General features: G+C 37.3%; 3 protein-coding genes across 8 annotated transcripts in view; 2 read left to right on the top strand and 1 right to left on the bottom strand.

Annotated features, from left to right (window-relative positions):
• The window catches only part of LOC146505517 (SH3 and PX domain-containing protein 2A-like), a 62,758-nt gene extending 51,211 nt beyond the window's left edge, over nucleotides 1-11,547 (bottom strand). For 2 of the 3 annotated variants that reach the window (XM_085181952.1, XM_085181953.1), the window contains exons 1-2: nucleotides 11,144-11,547; nucleotides 747-827 (exon numbers count right to left, since the gene is read on the bottom strand). In XM_085181952.1, coding sequence (XP_085038078.1) covers nucleotides 747-827; nucleotides 11,144-11,215 — 153 coding nt within the window. In that variant the 5' untranslated portion in view covers nucleotides 11,216-11,547. The remainder of the gene's footprint in view (nucleotides 1-746; nucleotides 828-11,143) is intronic. The other variant, XM_085181955.1, reaches the window with a different exon arrangement.
• Nucleotides 5,675-10,967, top strand: LOC146505518 (N-acetyllactosaminide beta-1,3-N-acetylglucosaminyltransferase 3-like). Its single transcript, XM_085181957.1, has 2 exons — nucleotides 5,675-5,798; nucleotides 8,141-10,967. The coding sequence occupies exons 1-2, from the start codon at nucleotides 5,791-5,793 to the stop codon at nucleotides 9,255-9,257; spliced, it is 1,125 nt and encodes a 374-aa protein (XP_085038083.1). The 5' UTR covers nucleotides 5,675-5,790; the 3' UTR covers nucleotides 9,258-10,967.
• Nucleotides 11,548-13,409: 1,862 nt separating the features above from the next.
• Nucleotides 13,410-21,358, top strand: part of slka (STE20-like kinase a) — a 25,199-nt gene continuing 17,250 nt past the window's right edge. For 2 of the 4 annotated variants that reach the window (XM_085181950.1, XM_085181949.1), the window contains exons 1-5: nucleotides 13,410-14,036; nucleotides 17,001-17,165; nucleotides 19,639-19,687; nucleotides 20,171-20,320; nucleotides 21,056-21,128. In XM_085181950.1, coding sequence (XP_085038076.1) covers nucleotides 13,887-14,036; nucleotides 17,001-17,165; nucleotides 19,639-19,687; nucleotides 20,171-20,320; nucleotides 21,056-21,128 — 587 coding nt within the window. In that variant the 5' untranslated portion in view covers nucleotides 13,410-13,886. The remainder of the gene's footprint in view (nucleotides 14,037-17,000; nucleotides 17,166-19,638; nucleotides 19,688-20,170; nucleotides 20,321-21,055; nucleotides 21,129-21,358) is intronic. The other 2 variants (XM_085181947.1, XM_085181951.1) reach the window with 2 other exon arrangements.

The raw sequence follows: 21,358 nt of genomic DNA, 5'->3' as shown, positions 1-21,358 counted from the left end.
GGGTTTAAGTCTAACTTTCTTTCTAGGAAACAAACTATAGTATACAAAAAGGCAGATACAACACCCATTTCCAAAACAAAACGTTGATGCTGTGTAGAATCTAAACTTCTAAACTTACATCACAAAACTCATAAACCCTTATTTTATTTACAACAGGGCATAGAAAACATATAAACATTTTAAACTAAGACATTTTACAATTTCATTAAAAGAATGTTTTGGGGGTGCATTAATGCCTAAGAAATTGGGACCTTGCACAATTGGAAAGGCACCGGTTCTCAGTCCCCAAACATTTACAGACTTTGAGAAAAATACCAGCTTATAAGATTTGTAAATCACTGGATTTTATTTTTTTATTTACATTTTACACAGCCTCCCAACATTTTTGGAATTGGGTTTGTATTTTACTGCTACAGGATCCTGTAGAAGAGCCTAAGAAGTTTGCCCCATACTGCATTCTGCATTCTGAGGTCATGTTTTTTCCTGCATCTGGTGACTGGATTTCCCCTATTTTCCTATTTCCATGCAGTCGCCTTAAATAAGACCTTTCACTAAACCGGAGCTGAACAGAAAGACATTGACTGAAAGGTCAAACTGGCTTTGCGGAGTTTAATATAGCAATACAACAACACATAAGACATATTAGAACCATTCTTAATACAAAACATTGAGCTTTGGGGCAACTGCCTGTGCAACTATGAATTAAATCTGTAAAATTATTTTGTAGTCGTTGCAGTGTAACGTACCTGTAGGTCAAAGAATTTGCTGTACCTTCTGTAGATGACATGGGAAGTGGAGTCTGAGTAAGTAACATTGATAAGGTACACCTGCAGAGAAAATAACAAACAAAAGAAGCCCATTAGGAACAATATCACTTTGTCAGAGACATCATGGCAACGCTTTAGCCCTTTCTGACTTTACTTCAAAGGATCATCAAAGGTCAAATAAATTCATTATGTTTCTCTTTGTCAGTCACACATTGGAAAGCCATCAGGGGGTCAATGAGAGGGCCAATAGATTTGAAGCATTGTGTCTCATTAAAAACATGCATATTGAATTACTCTTGTTTATTTAAGTGCAGCCGATTGAATGCAGCTGATTCAAATATTTCACAAGTACAAATATTGAATGCGGCGGTTTAATAAACGCTGTAAGCCTGTTATTTTCTTTGCTGTACATGAATATGAGACTCTCATTAGTTTTCATTTTTGAGTTTTACATTACCAGTGTCACATGAGTCCACCATTTGAAGGGGAAAATTTGCTTCCGTTGTGTCAAGTTCTGCCAGCTCTACCACCACAAAAGATAACAAGGAAAGGAAGTGCTGACTCATACTAAAGCGCAAACAGGAGTATCCTTTCCTTGGCACAAATCGGTCATTTGCAAAATACTCCCAAAATAAATGTTTTATTTACCTCAACAATAAAGAGCCCCAAAACAACTGCGCTCACCCTGAGGTTCGGAAACAGACGGCTACAAATAATACATTTTCATCTAAACCCATGGCCCAGAGTGTTTATAAAAGCATCATTTACACATATGGTGGCAAGCTGCAAGGACATCAGTTACTAGTTTGAAATGAAGTCTTCTTTCTGCAAACTGCTTATTACAAAATAGTTTTCCAGCAGCTTGCTAATTAGACACAGACAGCCTAACCAAACTCTCTCATATTAGGCAAAAGCACAGTTCACTTCAGAAGCGGAGGGGTTGCAGAATATTATCAGAATATTAATTTGCCATCTGGAGAAGCTGGGACTGGGAATTAAACCACTAACCTTGCAATTAACAGATGGGTACTCTAAAGCTTAAGCCACAGCTGCCAAGGTAATATTTGATGTCACTTTTGGTAATTTAAGGTGATCTCTACGCAGTAGTGATATAATGTGTGACACTTTAAATGTCATGTTTCAGTTGTATTTATATTTATGTTTATTGTTATGTTATGTTATTCTGATTTTAAAAAAATAATAATAACAATAATAATATTTTTCTTCTGTTTCATGTATAATTACTTACACACATGATTTCAGGAGAATTGTATAGCACTTGTGTAGTTTAGGAAAGGGAACTTACACAAGAAACCACACATGACACTCACTAACTGAATGCACCATGCTATTTACTGAGGTATTCACACTTTGGCACAATCAGATGGCACACAGACTAGACTCTAGCTAGTTTTGTAATTTTCCATCAGTTTTCAATTGTTTCCAGAGTGGGTTTGTTCATTTCAGCTTAGCTTTGTTTTAATCAGTTTCAGTGTTTTAGCCTTTTTAATCATTATAATAGGGTGTTCTTTGTCAGGAGCTGACAAAGTAATTTGTAATACCAAATTACAACACAATCACATTTTGTGAAGGCTGTTGACTCACAGTCATGCAGACCTCCCAAGCCTTACTAAACAGATGCATCAAAGCCTCCTCAGGCTTGGTTGACTAATTTGACCAAAGACTAAAACTAAAGACATTTCATGTTTCTTCTTTTTCAACATGGAGGTTGAGCTAACTAGAAAAAATACTGCTTAAACCAGACCACATGCATTGGATATTTGCATTCTTCTTTCCGTGTTTAGCTGAGCTCAGAGCAATTGTGTAACTCTGTTGTTCACACACATTCACAACGCTGTGAGAGTTTAAATACCTCAATTGGTAGTCACAGCTGACAAGCATGTACTTAATGTAAATGTGAAAGTATCTAGTTACTAGGAGTGTTAATATAGTAAACAGAGGATTTGACATCTCCTCTACCATAACCACCCTTTGGAAGTATATGTAAACAAGGCTTAGTTGCTATGTACTCTTTGGCACCACGGCTACAACTGCCTGGAAGGAAGTCACACTTGGACAGTTGAGACAAAAGACAAAGGGCTGCTTCTTTCCTCTCTCAATACCGGATAAGCATTCCAGTCGCTTAGCTCATATATAATGAGATTCCCTCTGGGGGACTTCCCAGTCAAACCTCACCTCCGGCTTTAATCCCAAGAGAAAAGGTCTGTGCCCTGTCTTTAGCTGCCTTGAGGACCCTCCCTCAGCAGGAGATGGATGATTCAATTGATCCTAACTCTCAGGTTAATTAATCCAATTGGACCTGATGGGCTAATTGATTTTTTGCTGTCCCACTGAGACATGGTTCAACTGTTATGGCTCAACAGTTTGAGTGAGATAACATTAAGGCCAGAAAGTCCACAGCTTAAAAGCAGCTCTTAGAGGCTATAAGAATCCTAACAGGCACAGAAGGAGATTAACATCCTGACACACACAATTACAGTAGCATGTAAGCATACTAATATTTTCTAAAGGAGCACTTGTATGCAGTTAGTTTTAATGTCAAGTATTTAACTATAAATAAAAGCACAGGAAAAATGCACATTTTGAGTTTGTGAATGAAAAATCAAGGTCTAGGATTCATCACGTTTTACAGCCATACTGTCAATACCTAGAATTTCTGGTTATTCAATGCAATTGTATTTATATAGCACATAATTATAACAACGGTCATGTGAGGTAAAGACCCTGCAGTAATACAAAGAAAATCTGCAAATTATCCATTTCCAAAAAACATTGTTATTAACATTATTAAGCATTATGCACTTTTAATTACACCCATATTAATTTTTGCCAAATATGGTCAGTGGACTGGTACTTATATAGTGGCTTTCTACTCAATTTTGGCAAGAGTCACACAATCACACACACATACATTCACACACCTGTGAAGTACTTAAACTAATATTCAAACAGACATTCACACAGTGGACATTCACGGAATAGTATCACGGGAAATTTGGGCTTCTGTGTTATTTGTGTGAATTTGCTATTTAAAATATATATACACAAAGATGTCCTGTAAAGATCACCTCTCAGTGACAAAACAAACATGCTGCACTTGCTGATGATAAGACTGTAATTACATTGTCATCCTAAAATGAAAACATAAAGATGAGTAAGCACTTGGCAACTGTTAAAAAGAGACATGGCAGGCTCGGGGAGGGGTCAATTTTGGGCAAAGGTTTCTTCCTGTTAAAAGGAATTTATTCAAATAATCATAATAACTCATAATAATAATAATAATAATAATTTCACACAACACTTTTATGTACTCTTAACTGCTTTTTGTAACATATCCATACCACAGACATTCACACGCAGACACTGAGTGAAAGTATCAGGAGCTACTTCGGGTTTAGTATGTTTCCCAGGGATACTTGAACATGCATACTTGGAGGAGCCAGGGATCCTTTCCAATTGGTAGGCGACCCACGCTACTACTCAAGTCCAAACCAACAGCACCTGGTATTCTCAGGGAGTCTCCCATCGAAATCATAACTAGGCCCAAACTTCTCCTGAGATCGGACGAGATCAGGTGTACTCAGAAAGGTATGGTTCTAAGCCATATCTTAATGACTTTATTATATAAAGAGATATTTTGGACAGTTGAGGCATTTCTTGCCTGATTATACTTCTATTCTCAGAGTTTCTCTCTTATCATGTTATGCTATCAAGAATATAAGCATGCGAGCATGTTCAACATGGACGGTCAACATATTATACCTGCCACATATATCACGAGAGGCCAGGCTCCAAGCAGACAAGTATAACACGAATGACAACTCAGCTGTCACAGATGGTCTCAAACCATTAACACTAAGATGTAATGTCGGCTTAAGGTTGTGACCTTGTAATTTACCTAACCTTTTTTCTGAGAAAGTGAAACTCATAGACTATTTCTACTACTAGTGAATCAAGAATATTCATAAGCGATGTAATTTTAAACTATGCTTCAGTTCTGCCAAAGATTTCTTCCTGTTAAAAGGGATTTTAAACAAGGGTTTTAAGGGATTTTATTAACTGATCCACCCATAATACCAGTACCAGTGTTATCAAAAAGGAAAGTTTTAAGCCTGGTCTTAATAGTAGAGAGCGTATCTGTCTCCTGAATCTAAACTGGGGAGCTGGTTCAGATCACCTGTAAAGATCACCTCTCAGTGACAAAACAAACATGCTGCACTTGCTGATGATAAGACTCATCCTAAAATGCAAACATAAAGATGAGTAAGCACTTGGCAACTGTTAAGAAAAGCCTGGAACCTAAAAGCTCTCCCTCCCAGTATACTTTTAAATAATGTTGTCAGGAGAAGGATTTTACATTTGATTCTGCATTTAATGGGGAGCCAATAAAGAGAAGCTAATATGGGAGAAATATGGTCTCTTCTTCAGTTCTAAGGTCAAATGGGACTCTCCACCATTTGATCTTAGAGCTGAACGAGCTTCTCGGATGAGAGGTGAAACGAGAGGTAAAAAACCATAATTCATTTCATCAGAAGATTTCCAAATATCTCTCATAGACAATAGAAAGTCTAAAAAAGTATATCCATGATAAACATAAACAGTGTAATAAAAAAAATATCCTGCATAAAATAGAACAGTTTGTTATATAACCCCCAATCAGTCATTTAAAGCCCCAGTCACATGGGCCCAGGCTAGCCAGTACCCTCTAGCAGATCCCAAAATTACCAGGAACTGCAGTAATAAAATGGAAATTCAAATTTTAATTTGATGGGCCAACCCCATATTTTTCCCTAGTCACCACTTGTTGACAAAAGACCACAGCCAGTTTCTCAGCCTGTTTGACTGGGGATTTGCATAGCTTAGTCACTTGAGGGTTAAGCCTCAGAGATGACGAGCAACACAACCTGAGAAGTTAAACAAGTTTGTGTGCCACAGTGACTCGTATTTCACACAGCTAACTCAGCTATCAGAGGAGACTTGGTCCTCACTTCGGTCAGACAAAATGATCAGGTAATCATTGACTTTTCTGTCATATGCCGTTTGTATAAAGACAATAATGTGCTTTAACCTCCTAGGACCTGGCGTTCACATATGTGGACATCACATTTTGGGTTATTTAGACCAATATACTGAATTTTGCTCTACAAGGGCCTGATATCCACTTATGAGGACATTATACTGCTACTGTTCTATCAAAATTTTAAACGAATATCCTCATATGTGACTCTTATTTTTCTTAAAAACAAAAATAAGGTAAAAAAAATAAATAAATTGGTAATTCTTTGTTTTTACATTCATCGGGCCCCAATGTGACCAAATATCAAAGAGAAATTTAAAATGCATGCTGTGGAAGAGTTCGGGTCTTAGGAGGTTAATTTTGTTAAAACTTGTATTGGTTTAGACAAGATAAGCTGAGATGATGTTTGAATGAGAACTTTTCTGTCATTCTAAGAAGTCCTGAAAAAGATTCTTAGCTTTCAAATACACTATCACTGAGAGACTCTATTCCTTTACAAGTTAACTATAAGAGGAAATAAAGATAAGTTATAAGTCAAACAATTCTAGCATTAAAGCTAGAATGATATAATACTAATGTTATATGTGTATGTGTGTGTGTGTGTGGGGGGGGGGGGGGTTCTGTAGCATTATGATTCATTATCCATTTAATTTGCATTTTATCAGAGTTCATAGTTCGCTAGAAAGCTTACTGTTTCGCAAACGTTTAGGAAATGACAGTAAAGAAAACAGGATGATCTACTTCTTCTAGCGTTTCAGTGAACTGGAAGATTGTGTCTAGAGACAACATTCCAATTTCCATTTCAGTCATTGTCACACCTGTTCAAGAGTTCAGGTTATGTTCAAAATGCTGACTTTAAGTAATTTGATTATATGGACATTTTGCATGCAATTTTGTTACAGAAGTATAATGTCAAAAGTAAATTTATTAGAATATGATCAAATTAAATGTACTTGATTGGTATACATTCAGTTTATTCCGAACTAATTTTAATGATATATTATTTTAGTAAAAACACCTTTGATTTGATACATTTTTACTTTTTAATATACTTCTGTCATTTATGGTGTAACCTAAGAATGGTTACACTTAGTTAGACACAGCTTTAAATGTTTTATTATATAATTACAGAATATCCAGAGCTTTTTGAAAAATGTCAAATAAAATAAAAAAAATGTTTTATCAGATATAAACCATGACTCCAAAATCTGAATTCCTCCAAAGAAGTTTCAATAAGAGATCAATCCTAAAATGTAACACAACAAAATGTACTGTTCCTATATCAGTTATATTAAGCTATTATTTTTTTTATTAACCTCCTTATCAAAGAGGACTGCAAGTAGTTGGGGAAATCAAAGATTGAGTCACTCTGATTGACTCCAAGCCCTCTAGGACAATTTTTTGTCATTTTTGCAAATAACAGCTGTGTAATTTAAAGGCAGAAATATTATCAACAAGCTGCAATCAATCCAAGTCAGTCTGTGCCAGTGAGTGCAACTCCTCTGCAATACATCTCTTTGTAATAGTGGACTCGAGTCAGCTGGGCAGTAGCTGGTTAATTCTGGTTATACTCCTGTATAAAAGCAAGGTTGCCTGGTAGTTTGATAGTATGTCATCACTGGTAACATGAGTGATGTGCTTTTCAGAGGCTTACCTTCAAAGCGTCAAATGACAACAAAAGTTCCCTCAAGGTGCTTTACATTGTAAGGTAAAGACCTTACAGTGTTACACAGAAAACAGAAAACCTCAAAATTAATATGACTCCCTACCAGTAGAGATTAATAATAACACATAATTAAATGGAGAGAGGTGTATAAACACATAGTGAGTGAAAAAGGTGACTGAAGAAGAAACATTTAATGCTTCCTAGTGCAGCGTAACTAAGGGAGGATTCAGGATCACCTGATCCAATCCTAACTATATGCTTCATCAAAAAGGAAAGTTTTAAGCCTAAACTTAAAAGCAGAGAGGGTGTCTGTCTTCCAAATCCAAACTAGAAACTAGTTCCACAGAACCAGCCTGAGAGCAAAAAGCCCTAATGGGGTGATACGGTACTATAAGGTCATTAAGTTAAGATGGGCCCTGATTATTCAAGAGCTTGTATGTGAGGAGCAGGATTTTCAATTCATTTCTGGTTCAACAGGGGGCCAAGTCAGAGAGACCACACTTCATTTTTAGTTAGTCATGCATTAGACACGGCCTATAGAAACTATGCTATGTATGTACAATATTATATGTTTGTAGTAACTGAATGTCTTAAGGCATTATTTATTGATACATGCCTGATTGAAATTTCTGTTGATTGACTATTTATTTATTTTTTCACTGTTTCCAGGGCCGGCCACATCGAAATTGTTATGCTCTTAGGATCACTTCTCTCTGTTGTTTTTTTTCTTCAATATTATAGCGACACTGAAATGTTCCGCTCACCAAAACTTGTAAAAATGTATAACAATTCCTATAAATACTCATTCCCAAAATGTGAACAAAACGTGGCTGCTGCCAGAATCTCAGGCTTCGATGGTTTCCCTGATATACTTAAAGACTTTCTTTACTATTGTCACTGTCGCCATTTTCCCATGATTCTGGACCTTCCTGACAAATGCGGAAGCATCGAAGAACCTGAAGACATCTTCCTTCTGCTTGTAATTAAAAGCTCCCCCATGCATTATGAACGACGTGAAGTGCTGCGAAAAACCTGGGCTCAAGAGAGGTCATACAAAGGTTTGCGGATTCGAAGGATTTTCATCCTTGGAACAATGGGTAATAACTTTGAGAAAGAGCGATTGAACAAACTCCTCAAAACAGAGCACCAGGAACACAATGACATCCTCCAATGGGACTTTCAAGATACATTTTTTAACCTCACTTTAAAGCAGGTTCTATTCCTCAAATGGATGAAAAGGAACTGTCAACAAGTTAATTTTTTGCTAAATGGTGATGATGACGTTTTTGCCAATACGGACAATATTGTGGACTACCTCCATGGTCGCCGTGACAATAATGGAAGCCAGCATCTGTTTACCGGTTTTCTGATACAGAATGGATTTCCTGTAAGATGGGACAGGAGCAAGTATTTTGTTCCATCTCAATTATATGAAAAAAATGTTTACCCCAACTATTGTGGTGGTGGGGGCTTTCTTTTGTCCAGATTTACAGCTTTAATGATACATAGCTATTCCAGTGCTATTCCACTTTTTCCTATTGATGACGTTTACATGGGAATGTGCCTGGAAAAAGCAAAACTGGCACCAGCACCTCATATCGGTATAAAGACATTCGGATGGTACATTCCCTCCAAAAAAATAGATCAATATGACCCTTGCTATTTTAGAGATTACCTCTTGGTACACCAATTCTTTCCTAATAATATGTACCTTATGTGGCATCAAATAAATGACCCTAATCTGAAATGTGGTGTCACAAATTCGTCTAGGACGATCCAAACTTAAACTTACGGTTAATGATATTACGTTTTATGACTTTAAGTCACAGCAATCATTGAATCATGTAAAAGTTTTAAACTGATGTATCACGTTTGCCCATATAGACAGTCAGCCAGACAGCCACTGTTACATGAGCGACATAATCACAAACAGTACATAAAAGATTCAGTACTGATTTTATTTCTGATTTGTTTTTTTTGTTTTTTTTTAACATGTGCGTTGTAAATAAATGTGAATTGAGTTGAGGTAAGTCTTCAGATTGGGAAGTAATGTCCAACTTTTGAATATAGTCTAAGGGTCGAAAGTGTTTGTCATGTTTTCATATGTTGCAGGTGATCCACAAATACAGTTATGTTCACTGCGAGTAGGCCAAATTCAAGAAAGTGGGTCGTTGTTTGGGGGCACTAGTATTTGAAGTATTCATCTGAAGTATTAATTAATTACTTTTCCTGCTTTAACTGTGACTAGGGATGCACTATTATTTAACCAGTAATGACATTTGATGTCAGAGTGAAAACAAAATGCCTTTATTGAAGGCAACTTATCTGTTTGTAACGTTAATGCAGTGTAGAATTGAAATACTTTTTAGTTATTTGTTTGTCGTTGTTTTGTTTAAAGTAGGAGTTTGTTTGTTTCAATGGGGCAAAATGTTTGTTAATGAATAACAAACACAAAATAAAAAAGAGACTTGTCAACCAAAACATTAGTGTAAAGAGTGATCTGTTCATCCATTAATATGATGATATATTTAAGTGAATTTGGGTAGTTGTTGTGTAGATATATATGCTAAGTTTGGTGTTGTGTTAGTTCAAATCCATATTAACCCATTCTAGCCTCAACAAGAAGTAAGGCTGAAAGCTTAAATTACAGGTTTGACATCTACAGCATATGCATTTGCTTTGTAAATGAGCTCTCCTTTGAGGAAAAAAAACATATCAGTTACCAATGGTCCCAGCTTAACAGAGTTTGAATAAAGTTAATCCCTGGGTTAGCTCTTTCTCATCTAACATTCAAACATGAACACAACACTTTTTCTGCACTTTAGATTGTTAGGTGAACAATGAAAAGCAAAAAAAATCACTGGGGAAACAGGGCACCACAGTTAGTCTGCATGCCATATACACAATTAAAACATTAAATATATATGTGTGTGAAAATATAGCTGGAAATCCCTGACTACTACTTTTGCTACGTCTATTTAGATGATGGTGTTGCCCTTACTCGCTGCTTAGGGTGCAGCCCAGGTCTTAGGATCCTCATCCAGCTGGCTGTCACGTATATGTGATTTCAGTTTGTTTGTGTTTTTAAGCCTCCGTGTGTGCTGTCGGCTCTGTCAGACGTCAGACACAGTGACACTGTATTTTACAGGCAAAAATAAAATGCTGGTGTTTTTCAGGCACGACAGTACAGCACTAAGCAAAAGCTTGCAAGAAGACTATTACTTTAAACATTTTTTAAAACACAATTACTTTCGTTTATTAAAATACCCAAATAAATCAAAGCATCTGATATTTTTTAAATGACCTGATAATCAATCACTGTTGTCAAGTATATACAAAATCAAATGTAATAGGCTGTATCTACATTTCAATCAAAGCCATGTGGTGACAAAAATACAACGCCTCAGATCACCACAGTCATAAAGAGACATCTTCTGGGTACCATGAATGTCTCTATTTAAAAAATTAAATTAATTTTTTTTAAAAAAAGAAAAAAGCACCAGGTCCGATCAACAGCTGTATGGTAAAAGTGATGGACCCTCAGAGCAACACTGGCGTCCACAGAGCTGCATAGCATGGGTTAAATTTCCACAGAGACAATACACAATAACTGCACTGGTGATCTACTTGAACAAGAACAGAACGAAAACAGAGAGAGAGTATACAACTTACATAGTGCTTCGAAGGATTCCTTCTTTTCTGCACGTCCACAACATTTACGTCAAGGACGGTGCGGAACTGCATCTTGACAAGCGAACAAGATTTGCACCAAACACAACACTACAGTTTGCACCAACGATGTTCACCCATGAAAACTTGGTTGCTTGTAGTAGAAGCGCAAGAAGAAGAAAAAAAAAGAGTTGAGAGGAATGAAAAGAAATAACTTTCCTCTTTCAGGCTTTGGGTGCATCCATGAAATTACAGTGTCAGACGGCCTCGGAGCATCTGGACTCCTTGTGAAACATGACAACGCAATAAAACTGGCGTCTGATCAGACTTCTCCTCCTTCAGGAGGGGCTGCGCCGCTGCTGTTGCCAAAAAATGGGGGGCAGTCTGAGCAGTACAGCGATTTAATATGTAGGCTACGGGGCGGTCCTGCTTCAGCTGGCTGGACACACCACACGGGACCAGGGAGGTCACACTGTTTTCAAACAGGTTCTTGGATTTGTTGGTCATCCCTAAAGTGACTGATAGTTTGGGTGAAATGTGAATAGTCAAAAGACACATTTCCTCTCCATAAAATGGGCGATGGGCTGAACTGCTGTATAAGATGAAACCTCTGTAGTTTTTTTTTTAATGATTTTGAAACGCTTTTTTGCAACAATAAACGTCCCCGACATGTGCTGTCTTTTAACTTCAAGAAAACAGTCCGTGTGTTTGAGCAGGCACGGACATTGACTATGTTCGCTACATGCAAACAAACAGGCAATTTGTCTAGTTGGCTGACGCGTATATACTTGTCTAATTTGGCTATCGCTTCCAAGTTATACATTAGATTTCCGACAGCACCTAAAGCAGCCAGCATACCGTTGCTCCCTCCTTGTGGAGACACGAGGTAAAGCGCTAGGAGGAGGTAAAGAGAATAATTCATTATTATTCCCACATTGTGGCGCTGCAGAACATCAGTGGTCTGTTTGCGTTGCCCCCCTGTTTAGATAAATTTCCTTCCTGTTTGTGCCCTATCCTATAATAAATCTTTCCTTATAATTTATGACAGGTATACTGTTTATAACATCTAGTAACATAGTAACATACACATATAAAAAAAAACACAGACATAGATATATATTCACTGTTTTAAATTTTTACAGTAATTTAAAACAGTGAAATCCAAAGATGAGTTGCGATGCACTGAGTTTTGTTGCTAAATGTGAAAACTAATAAACTAATTAAACTAATATTACCAGGTATTCACAAAATGAAAAAGAAAGAAAGAAAGAAAGAAAGAAAGAAAGAAAGAAAGAAAGAAAGAAAGAAAGAAAGAAAGAAAAGGGGGATGAGGGTTCTACCATTTTCTCCTCTTTATGCCAACAGGAGGACCACAACTAGCATGCGTGGTAGAGGCGAGGGGGCTGAGCCCGGCTGAGCAGAGCACGTCCTGCTGGGGAGGAAATAGCCGCTACCCAGCTGCGTCAAGCTAACTAGAAATAGACCTGCTGACAGCGGAAATCTATTTTATCTATCTATTATCCTCCGACGTAAAAGCGTCCACTCTGTTGTTTTGCTCAAGTCGGACAATAAAACCAGTCTGTTTCTCGTACTCCAAACTGAACCAGTGAAGCGGACCGGTTCGGTAAAATAACGTTGATACTGCGATACTACGCCCCCTATCGTACATTGAAACGCCTAACCATCGAGGTTTAAATTCGGTCTTGTCACGCAGTACCGTCACACAATGTATTACTATAAAATGTGATTATAATCATATATATTCTACCGTAATATACTTACATTTGATCTAACTTGAATAATTTCTGTAAATTATAATTGGTTGTTTATTTAGATACGGAATATATAGTGTACAAAGCCACAGCAAAAATACATCTTATCTCAGAAAGGCAGTTGTAACCTATGACATCCATGGCCTCCATGACCACCTAACTCCAAACGCTATAGACCCTTGTACAGTTATGACGTAGGCAGTAGAAGGTCTATTATAGATTAAAATTTTGTCTCATAAGTTTAATATGTGAGGGATTTTTAAAACCCTTTATTGTATTAGTCAACTAAGCTTTTCTTTGTCACCTGGCAGCTAACTGTATCACAAAACAAGTTTAGAAGTTTGTAGGTTTTTTTTTTACATCAATAATTAATACAAAATATCGCTACCATTTTTTTTTTGACGAAATTGAAAAAATAAAGCGAAATAATGTAAATAAAAAGGTCTGCGTAACAGTTGCTTTTATTTTGAAAGACTTTAGCGGAAATATCGAGAGCTGCAATAGCAGCTTGATGCTAGTCCACTAACTTGTGTGTGGTCAGTCAACCTAAGCATGGGGTCCGTTGACTACGTTTTCGTGTTGGTAACGTTATACGATTAAATAAAATATTCTGTCGAAAGTGATGATATGGTAAATATTTTTTTCCGCTTCGTTTAATTTTGTTCGCTCAAAACGGAAACACGAGCCTCTGCGGAACAGCTAACTCTTCTCTGTATCCCTCATCTCCTCCGACAGCGTCCTGTTAAGGCTGCTAGCTATGATGTGACTGTGATATCCGCCGTCGAGGGAAGTTATAATTGACATTATCATAGCTGAATGGCTAAAGCACCGGTCTGTCTGGCTTCATTTAACGCTTGAATGCTCTCATTTCGATAGCCTTTTGAGCTCCGCGTCGGAGGGAACCGCTATAGTTTCTTGGCGGAAATAACCGAAGAGAGCGTACTCGCGGTGCTGTAGTTCACACCTAAAAAAAGATGTCCTTCTTCAATTTTCGCAAGATCTTCAAACTAGGGCCGGATAAGAAAAAGAAGCAGTATGAGCATGTACACAGAGACGCCAATCCTGAGGAGATATGGGAAATTATTGGGGAACTGGGAGATGGAGCCTTTGGGAAAGTGTACAAGGTAAGTTGACGTGTTACGTTACATCCGCCTTTGGTTTTCTACATTTCTTTATAGACTAGCTTCAGTTGTTTCGCATGTTGCTGTCTAGAGGTCATAAGCTGTAAAGCTGACAGCGATGGTTACAGCTCTTGTTTGGGTGACATTTTCCAACCTTGGCCACCTAACCCTCAGCAAATAACATTTGTTTCATATAAATCATGCAGGAATTGACTAACTGCTAATATCATCCTGTAAAGAAATGTGACCAGCAGCTGGGATCTTAAACTCAATTAGTTTTTGGATATTTTATATTTAGGAGGTTTAGCACAGGCTTTCTGTCACTGCCGGAGTATAGACATGACTTTACCAGTGAGTTGCACTTGGGGTTGGTTAAAAACTGATAAAGGTGTGGTCCACATACAGAATCAATATGGCCTCACATGTGACATGTTGGATTATTTGGGCCTGTGACATGTTAGGACAACCACAATAAATAGTTTGAACTAATAAAATGACAGAGCAGTTGCAGCCAGACTTTTAAAAACACACACACACACACACACACTTTATGCTAATTACTGTGACAGGTGCACAGCTGGGTTTAAATTAGGGCAGTGGTTTGTCACATCTGGTTTATTGTTTTTACCAACCCATATATATAGGAACTGTACATGTCACACTTGTATAATCATACAATTTAATGACATAGAACGGTACCTGTTTATTATTTTGTTTAGGTTTGTTTTCCTGCTGACTTAGAAAGTCAGGTATGCTTTCCAATTGTGTAGTTTGTTGGTGTATGGTTGGGCTACATGGAAAAATATTCAATGCTGTGTCCTCCAGCTGTAATCTCTGCTACTTTACTTACCTTTCCAGGTTATCTCTGCAGGAATTTGCTCTAGGCTGAGAACACCCTTTAGAAAAAGTTACTGTTTGTGTACTTGTAGCTCAAGTAGAGGTTAACTTATTTTTTAACATAGTTTCTTTTAAATATTTTTCAATGTATATAACTGTTTTAGTAGATTAGTGAAAATTAGTTCCACAACCTTCCATGCCTTCATGCCTCTTTTTGTTTTGGCACTAATCCCTGTTAAAGAGCTTTCTTTCTCTCTCTCTCATTGTGAGCTACTTAACACTGTTCCTTCCTGGTGCTCTTGTGTTCAAATAATGCAGCAAATGGCCCATAAATCTTAATTTGTCTTCACTTATTTCCTAGTCTTGTTAGCTGATTGGCTACACGAGATGAGAGCCAAGAAATACTTGAGTGCCTTCTCACACCAAAGTATACAAAATATACACCTGACTCCCAGTTATCACTTGTGTGAGCTCAGGTGGAGATATCTTTAATCAGGCCACATTAGTATGAAAGCGCACTGTGCTTTCATTTGCTACTTCACAGGCTTCTGGCAGCTAACTCCTTTGGGTGGGGTCGCAGAGTTTGCAAGCAACATGTGAATCAGCTGTTCAAGTGAGGTCAACCGGAAGAGAGAGAATTCTTAACTAGTAGATGAATGTATTACATGTTAAGTGTTTCATAGACACTTTTAGTACCGCAAATAAACTGCTTATGTAATTCTTTCCATGCAATGAGTCATTTTTTAAAAATTTGATCTACCTATTCAAAGATAGACCTCTACAGGTGGTGCGATATGGGAGTTTTCATTTATCAGCTATTTATTCACATTCAAGGTTGGGTTTTTTCTGGCTCAGAATGGGCCTTTAGGGTGTTACTATACACGTAAGCATGATGGTCTGCAAACAAAAAGTCTATGTTACCTTATTTAACAGAGGTACATACATTTTTGCGGTTATTTTTACTGTTACTGTTTTTGGCTGTTTTACAAACACAAATATATTTAAGCTTGCATAAATTAAACTCCAGAGTTCAGATGATTTTTTTCTGACAGACAAAAATGTATTTATTTATTTAATGAAGTAAAAACTCTGTACATTTGAATAACCAGTGCTGAACTGTCAATGATTATTATTTACAAAGAACCACAAAGTTCGCTCCCTCCCTCTTAAACATGATATTAGCACTCCTGCGCTCTCATTTAATTCATCAAAACAGATCAACATTAAGCATTTAGCACATTAAAACGTCATGTTCATGATGAGCAAAGGCCACAGGCTCTTCTTGAATTAGTCAAGTGACAGACAAATTATGGCGTCTCTCTTCACTGTAAAGCTAATATGGAATCTGCATGTAAGCGATGGCCTGCGCCTGACAGGCATCAGCCACTACAAAGGGAAAAAGAGGCAGGGAGTGTGTCAGGTCAGAAGAGTGTAAATATAGGGTCTGACACACTCTGCTGCAGTTGGTCTTTACACTCCCTCCCTTTTCTTTTTCCCTAACTCCCTGAGATTGTGTCTGTATCCATAAACATTAGGCCCTAGGCTGGCTTTAAAATAACTTCCCAGTGCTTTATTTCACAGGTTCAGTGATCATTTTTATTGGTCTCCTCAGTGCAGCTCTATCAGGAATGAGAATTTAGGGTTTGAGTTGTACAATAAATGGCACAAACCTGTAAATCATATACATATTTGGTATAATAATCACTGCAATGAGTGTGACAGAGTGAGATGAAAGAAAAAAAGAGGGGAGGAAAAGGAGTGGAGGAAGTGAGCAAGCGTTGCAAGATCGGCCTGTGTTAGAGTAGCTCAGAATGACAGGATGTGTTGTAATTTTTTTTTCTTTTTTTTTATCAATGTTTGACAAAGAGTTGTCTTAAGTCTCTGAAATGAGTTTCTTGAGATACAATCTTCTGTAAGCTGCGTAATTTATATTGCTCCAAATGACTTTTTTAATTCTTAATGTTGATATTCTTCCGTAATTCCTGTTGTGTACAAGTTACAAGTTGTTGCTCTGTAAAATTATGCTGAGCAACATTTTGCTTATAATTAGCATGATCCTTTCCCGTTTTATACACTGTGTGCTGTAAGGATATACTCTACAATTTATCATTTTGTCAATGTTGCGTACAGGCACAGAACAAGCAGAATGGGACCCTGGCTGCTGCTAAGGTTATCGACACAAAGACTGAGGATGAACTGGAGGATTACATGGTTGAGATTGACATTCTGGCCTCCTGCAACCATCATCACATTGTCAAACTGCTGGACGCTTTCTACTTTGAAAGCAAACTTTGGGTAAGTTCGTCAGTTTTGTGCTGGGAGGAGTGTCTTTCTCCTCATGTAATACTGTTTGATCTGAAGCCACCAAGACAAAGAAGCAGTGAAGCATGGAGAGACAGAAATTCATTATAAGGCACCATTTGTTATGCTGTTTCTCACAGGACTTTCAGATCATTCGACTGATGGTTCATGACACTAAACCTTTCTTATTTCTTCAAGAGTTAGAATGGGTCATATGACAGTAAGCAACAGAGGCTAATACACGACTAGGACTGCATGCTTCACTGGAGTACCTGACTGCTTAGAAGTAATAGGCCACTACTGAGAAATGCATTATCATACTTTATATATCTTCCTATTTATAATAAGGGATTTGGGTATTTAGCGGAATACTCCTCAATTTGGCCTATCTCCCTCAAATCATAACCAGTGTGCACAGTGTCTTTTATAATGAGAAAGAACGTATAAATCTCTGAACACAGCCCCTCATCCTCATTCTGGTGTTTTACTGTGAGCACAGAGTGCAGCTTTAATACATGGTCAGTAGATCTCATTGTGTGCAGTAAGAGGCCCCAGAGCAATTAGGTCCTAGCAGGGGGTGTCATGTGACTGTCCCTTGTGGACTGGCCACAACCATGGGAAGATAATGGAGCAGTTTTGGTGGCTGGAGAAAGTGCCTGTGAATAATTCAGAGCCGCATGCAGGTTGTCCCTCTGGCCTTTGAGTTCAAATAGCATGATGAATGTGTAACTGCCTACATTTAGCTTGTGCCAGGTGTTGAGTTAATGTATAATATGTTCATTAATTTTCTACAAAGGAAATCTGTTGCTAGAAAACAGATGTTTACTTTGACTTGTGTCTACAATCAGTGTACGTTTAGTTTAATACACACCTGTAAACTATAAAAGAGATGGCATGCCAAACGGGAAGAACCACTTTGTTTCTTCCTTTTGTTTGAATCACTGAATAGAGGGTGGTGCTCTGTTTGTAGCTTTGATTGATTTTTGTATCATCTGATACCATGAGCTGCCAAGCAACGTGCAGGCTAAGCCAATAATGATGAAGTACTGGTCGGGTACATTACACCAGCTCTTACAACTGAGGTCAGAACCTGTGCAGTTTTACATCCTAGCATAGGGGAATGAATGTTCCCATGGTAATGTCATGTGCATTAGTTTTATTTAGTTACCTCTCTGGAACCCAAAGAATCACTGCACTTTATGAAAATTATTGCATATTTGATGAGGTCACTGATATTTCATCTTAAAATATCAGCTTGAAACTTGTAATTAAGTAGTTAACTGGCACCTTTTTATGTTGATATTTGTTGTTAAAATATCCCCTATAAAATTACACAGTTTTATATTTAAAAGCATTTTCCCTCTTTGCTTTTTCTTCCCTTGGGGAAATTTCTTCCAAGCTAGAAATGTCCAATTAAGGAAGACTTGCACCCAATGATTTGTGTATTACAAGTGTATTTCCAAAGCTTTTAACATGCACATATGTGCATACTGTTTTGAAAATGAGTTTTATCCCTACAAAGATGGCAATAATGGATGTCTTCCTCTTACTGTTGACAGAAGCACAGTACTGTGAAGAAATGCTTTAGGCTTAAAGGGATCATCACAGAAAACGTTTTTCAATATTGTTGTTTCTATAAAGTATAAGTGTATAAATTAGTACATATTTAGACTAATGGCAAACCCTCATTTACATATTAAAACCTATAAACCTTTATATATAAACATATAAGCAAATGTTAAACATTTTAGAAATATTGTATTAAAAAATAACATTCATAATGCAAGTTATTAAGTATTTTAAATAACATGTCTTCTTAACTAGCATAGTATGGAGAGACTCATGTTCACTTCCTTTAAGTATTGCCCCTTGTACATAAAAATGTGCAAAGGGATTTTCTTGTGTAGTTCTACAGTATTAATGCAGCGGTTTAGTTTAAAGCGTGCTTGCTCATCCTAAATATACATGTTCAAACTCTTCTGCAGTGTTTACCAAAATGAGGAAATCATTTTTCACTAGAATCTGTGATGAAACATACATAGTATGTGTAAAATATTTACATGCATTTTGCACTAAACATTTTTCTATACTTTTAAGAAACAATTTGCATTTTGTAGAAATCCCTATAATGGACTCATTCATCACAACCTCCTCTGTATAGTGGAAAAGGATCCCAGTCACTATCAAGTTCAAAGCTTGAACTTCTACAGATATTTCAGTTCAAGAAGGACTAAAAGACAGACGCATGTAGAATGGTAACCAAAAGACGTATAGCTCAGTATGGCTGATTGGCGTCTTTATCTCCACAGTATAATCAATCTTTTCAATAAACATCATGTTGTTCCAGCTTTTGAAAGTGGCAAATTCCTTATTTAATCAAGTCGTGTGCTGCAAGGGTAGGTTAAACTGGGACTTTATTGCATTATATAAGTGTATTACTTAATGTTCTTTTGTTCTACCATTACAGATTCTGATAGAGTTCTGTGCAGGCGGTGCTGTCGATGCCATCATGCTGGGTAAGTCCCTCATTCACTAAAGCAAAAAAGAGTAACACTATGAAGTTCTGCAGCTTTTCCTTTTCTCCATCCTCTAGTGCCAACTCTTTTATTCCATCCAGAAGCCTGTACTGAAGGATTTTTTCCCCCCTCTACTAAGTTGGCAAAGCAATTCCAACTGTAATTATTGTAGCTCAGGTTTCAAGAAGCAGTTAAAGTACTTCTTGTTCATGCACTTCCTCTGTCTTGTTTTGAAGCCTAAAGAAACACAAAACCACTCATTTTAAAATGCAAATTGCAATGACAGAAGAAGATGATAAGGAATTCACTTCACTATTCAATGTTGATTCATTATGACTCGCCCAGATTTGTCTAGTCATATGTGCTTTCTGATGTAAAGGTGGAGATGACCCATTTTGTGCTTGTATTTGTGTATAACAAAGCCTACAGCAAAATATTCGCTAGGAAAAATTGGGAATTTTCTCTGTGCATGTTTGTCCTTAGAGTTGGAGAGACCCCTGACTGAGCCCCAGATTCGTGTGGTGTGTAAGCAGACTTTGGAGGCCTTGGCTTACCTTCATGAGAGCAAGATCATCCACAGAGACTTGAAAGCTGGGAATATTCTCCTGTCCCTGGATGGAGATGTAAAACTGGGTAATTGTGTTTTTTTTTCTACTAAACTCACTTTAGTATTATATTCATTCTTTGATTTGTCCTTGGCTCTGTATTAAAACAGCTGTTGAAGTATGTTGTAGATCTCTTCGTAGCTTGACTTTGGGGTTGGTGGTGACAGTGCAGCACTGTGGTTTGTTTACACATAAAAATTTAGTGAGTCATCATTTGTCATCAGGTTCAAAAACTTGGAGAACAAAGTGATGTGCTTGCTGTGTGGGCTTTTTTTTTTTTAATAGTCTACCTATGTATGCGTTTTGGTGATGCATAATGTTTCAGAAGTAAGAGTATTCATGTTCATGTTGTTGCTGCAGCATCCATAGCTCCTGGCTGCCTGATGATTCATGTTCTGTAGGCAGAGGGTCATGACGGAGCCTGGCAAACAATAATTATCAAGCCAGTCACCAGGGACTTAATGATAGATCTCCTTTTCCCTCTAATGTGTGCATGCTGTAAGTGATGCAAGAAAAGAGAGCAGGCTGAAATAACTGCATAGGTAACACAACAATGATGGACCCTAAGAGCATTATGAAAGGGAAGGTGAGGCTTTTCTGCTCACTTTGGGAATAAATATTATAAGTGTAAAGCACTCTCTACTGTGTTTTGTTTTGGTAGAAAATGCTATTTTATATTTTATATTCTAGTCTCACAGGGTGTCATTTTACAGTTTAGCTTAATTCATTGATGAAAAGAATCATGATTTATTTCTACTTTCAGCTGACTTTGGCGTGTCTGCTAAAAATACCAAGACATTACAGAGAAGAGATTCTTTCATCGGCACTCCATATTGGTGAGTCACACTGCCTGCTTGCAAGAGGGCACTCACCTCTTAGTATTTGATAATTGTCTCAGACTGTACCACAGCTAAGGTGACAGTGGGGTTTTTTTTTGTTGTTGTTGTTCTTGTTTTAAATCATCAAAAAATGTGGGATAGCAACTAATTTGAAAAAATCTATGTATTAAACAAACTTCCTCTTTTATGTTCCTTTCCTCCTAGAAAATAAGAGCATTGACCCTTAA

The sequence above is a fragment of the Neolamprologus multifasciatus genome, chromosome 13 (assembly GCF_963576455.1).
Source record: "Neolamprologus multifasciatus chromosome 13, fNeoMul1.2, whole genome shotgun sequence".
NCBI lineage: Eukaryota > Metazoa > Chordata > Actinopteri > Cichliformes > Cichlidae > Neolamprologus > Neolamprologus multifasciatus.
This window is presented reverse-complemented; position numbering and strand designations above follow the sequence as displayed.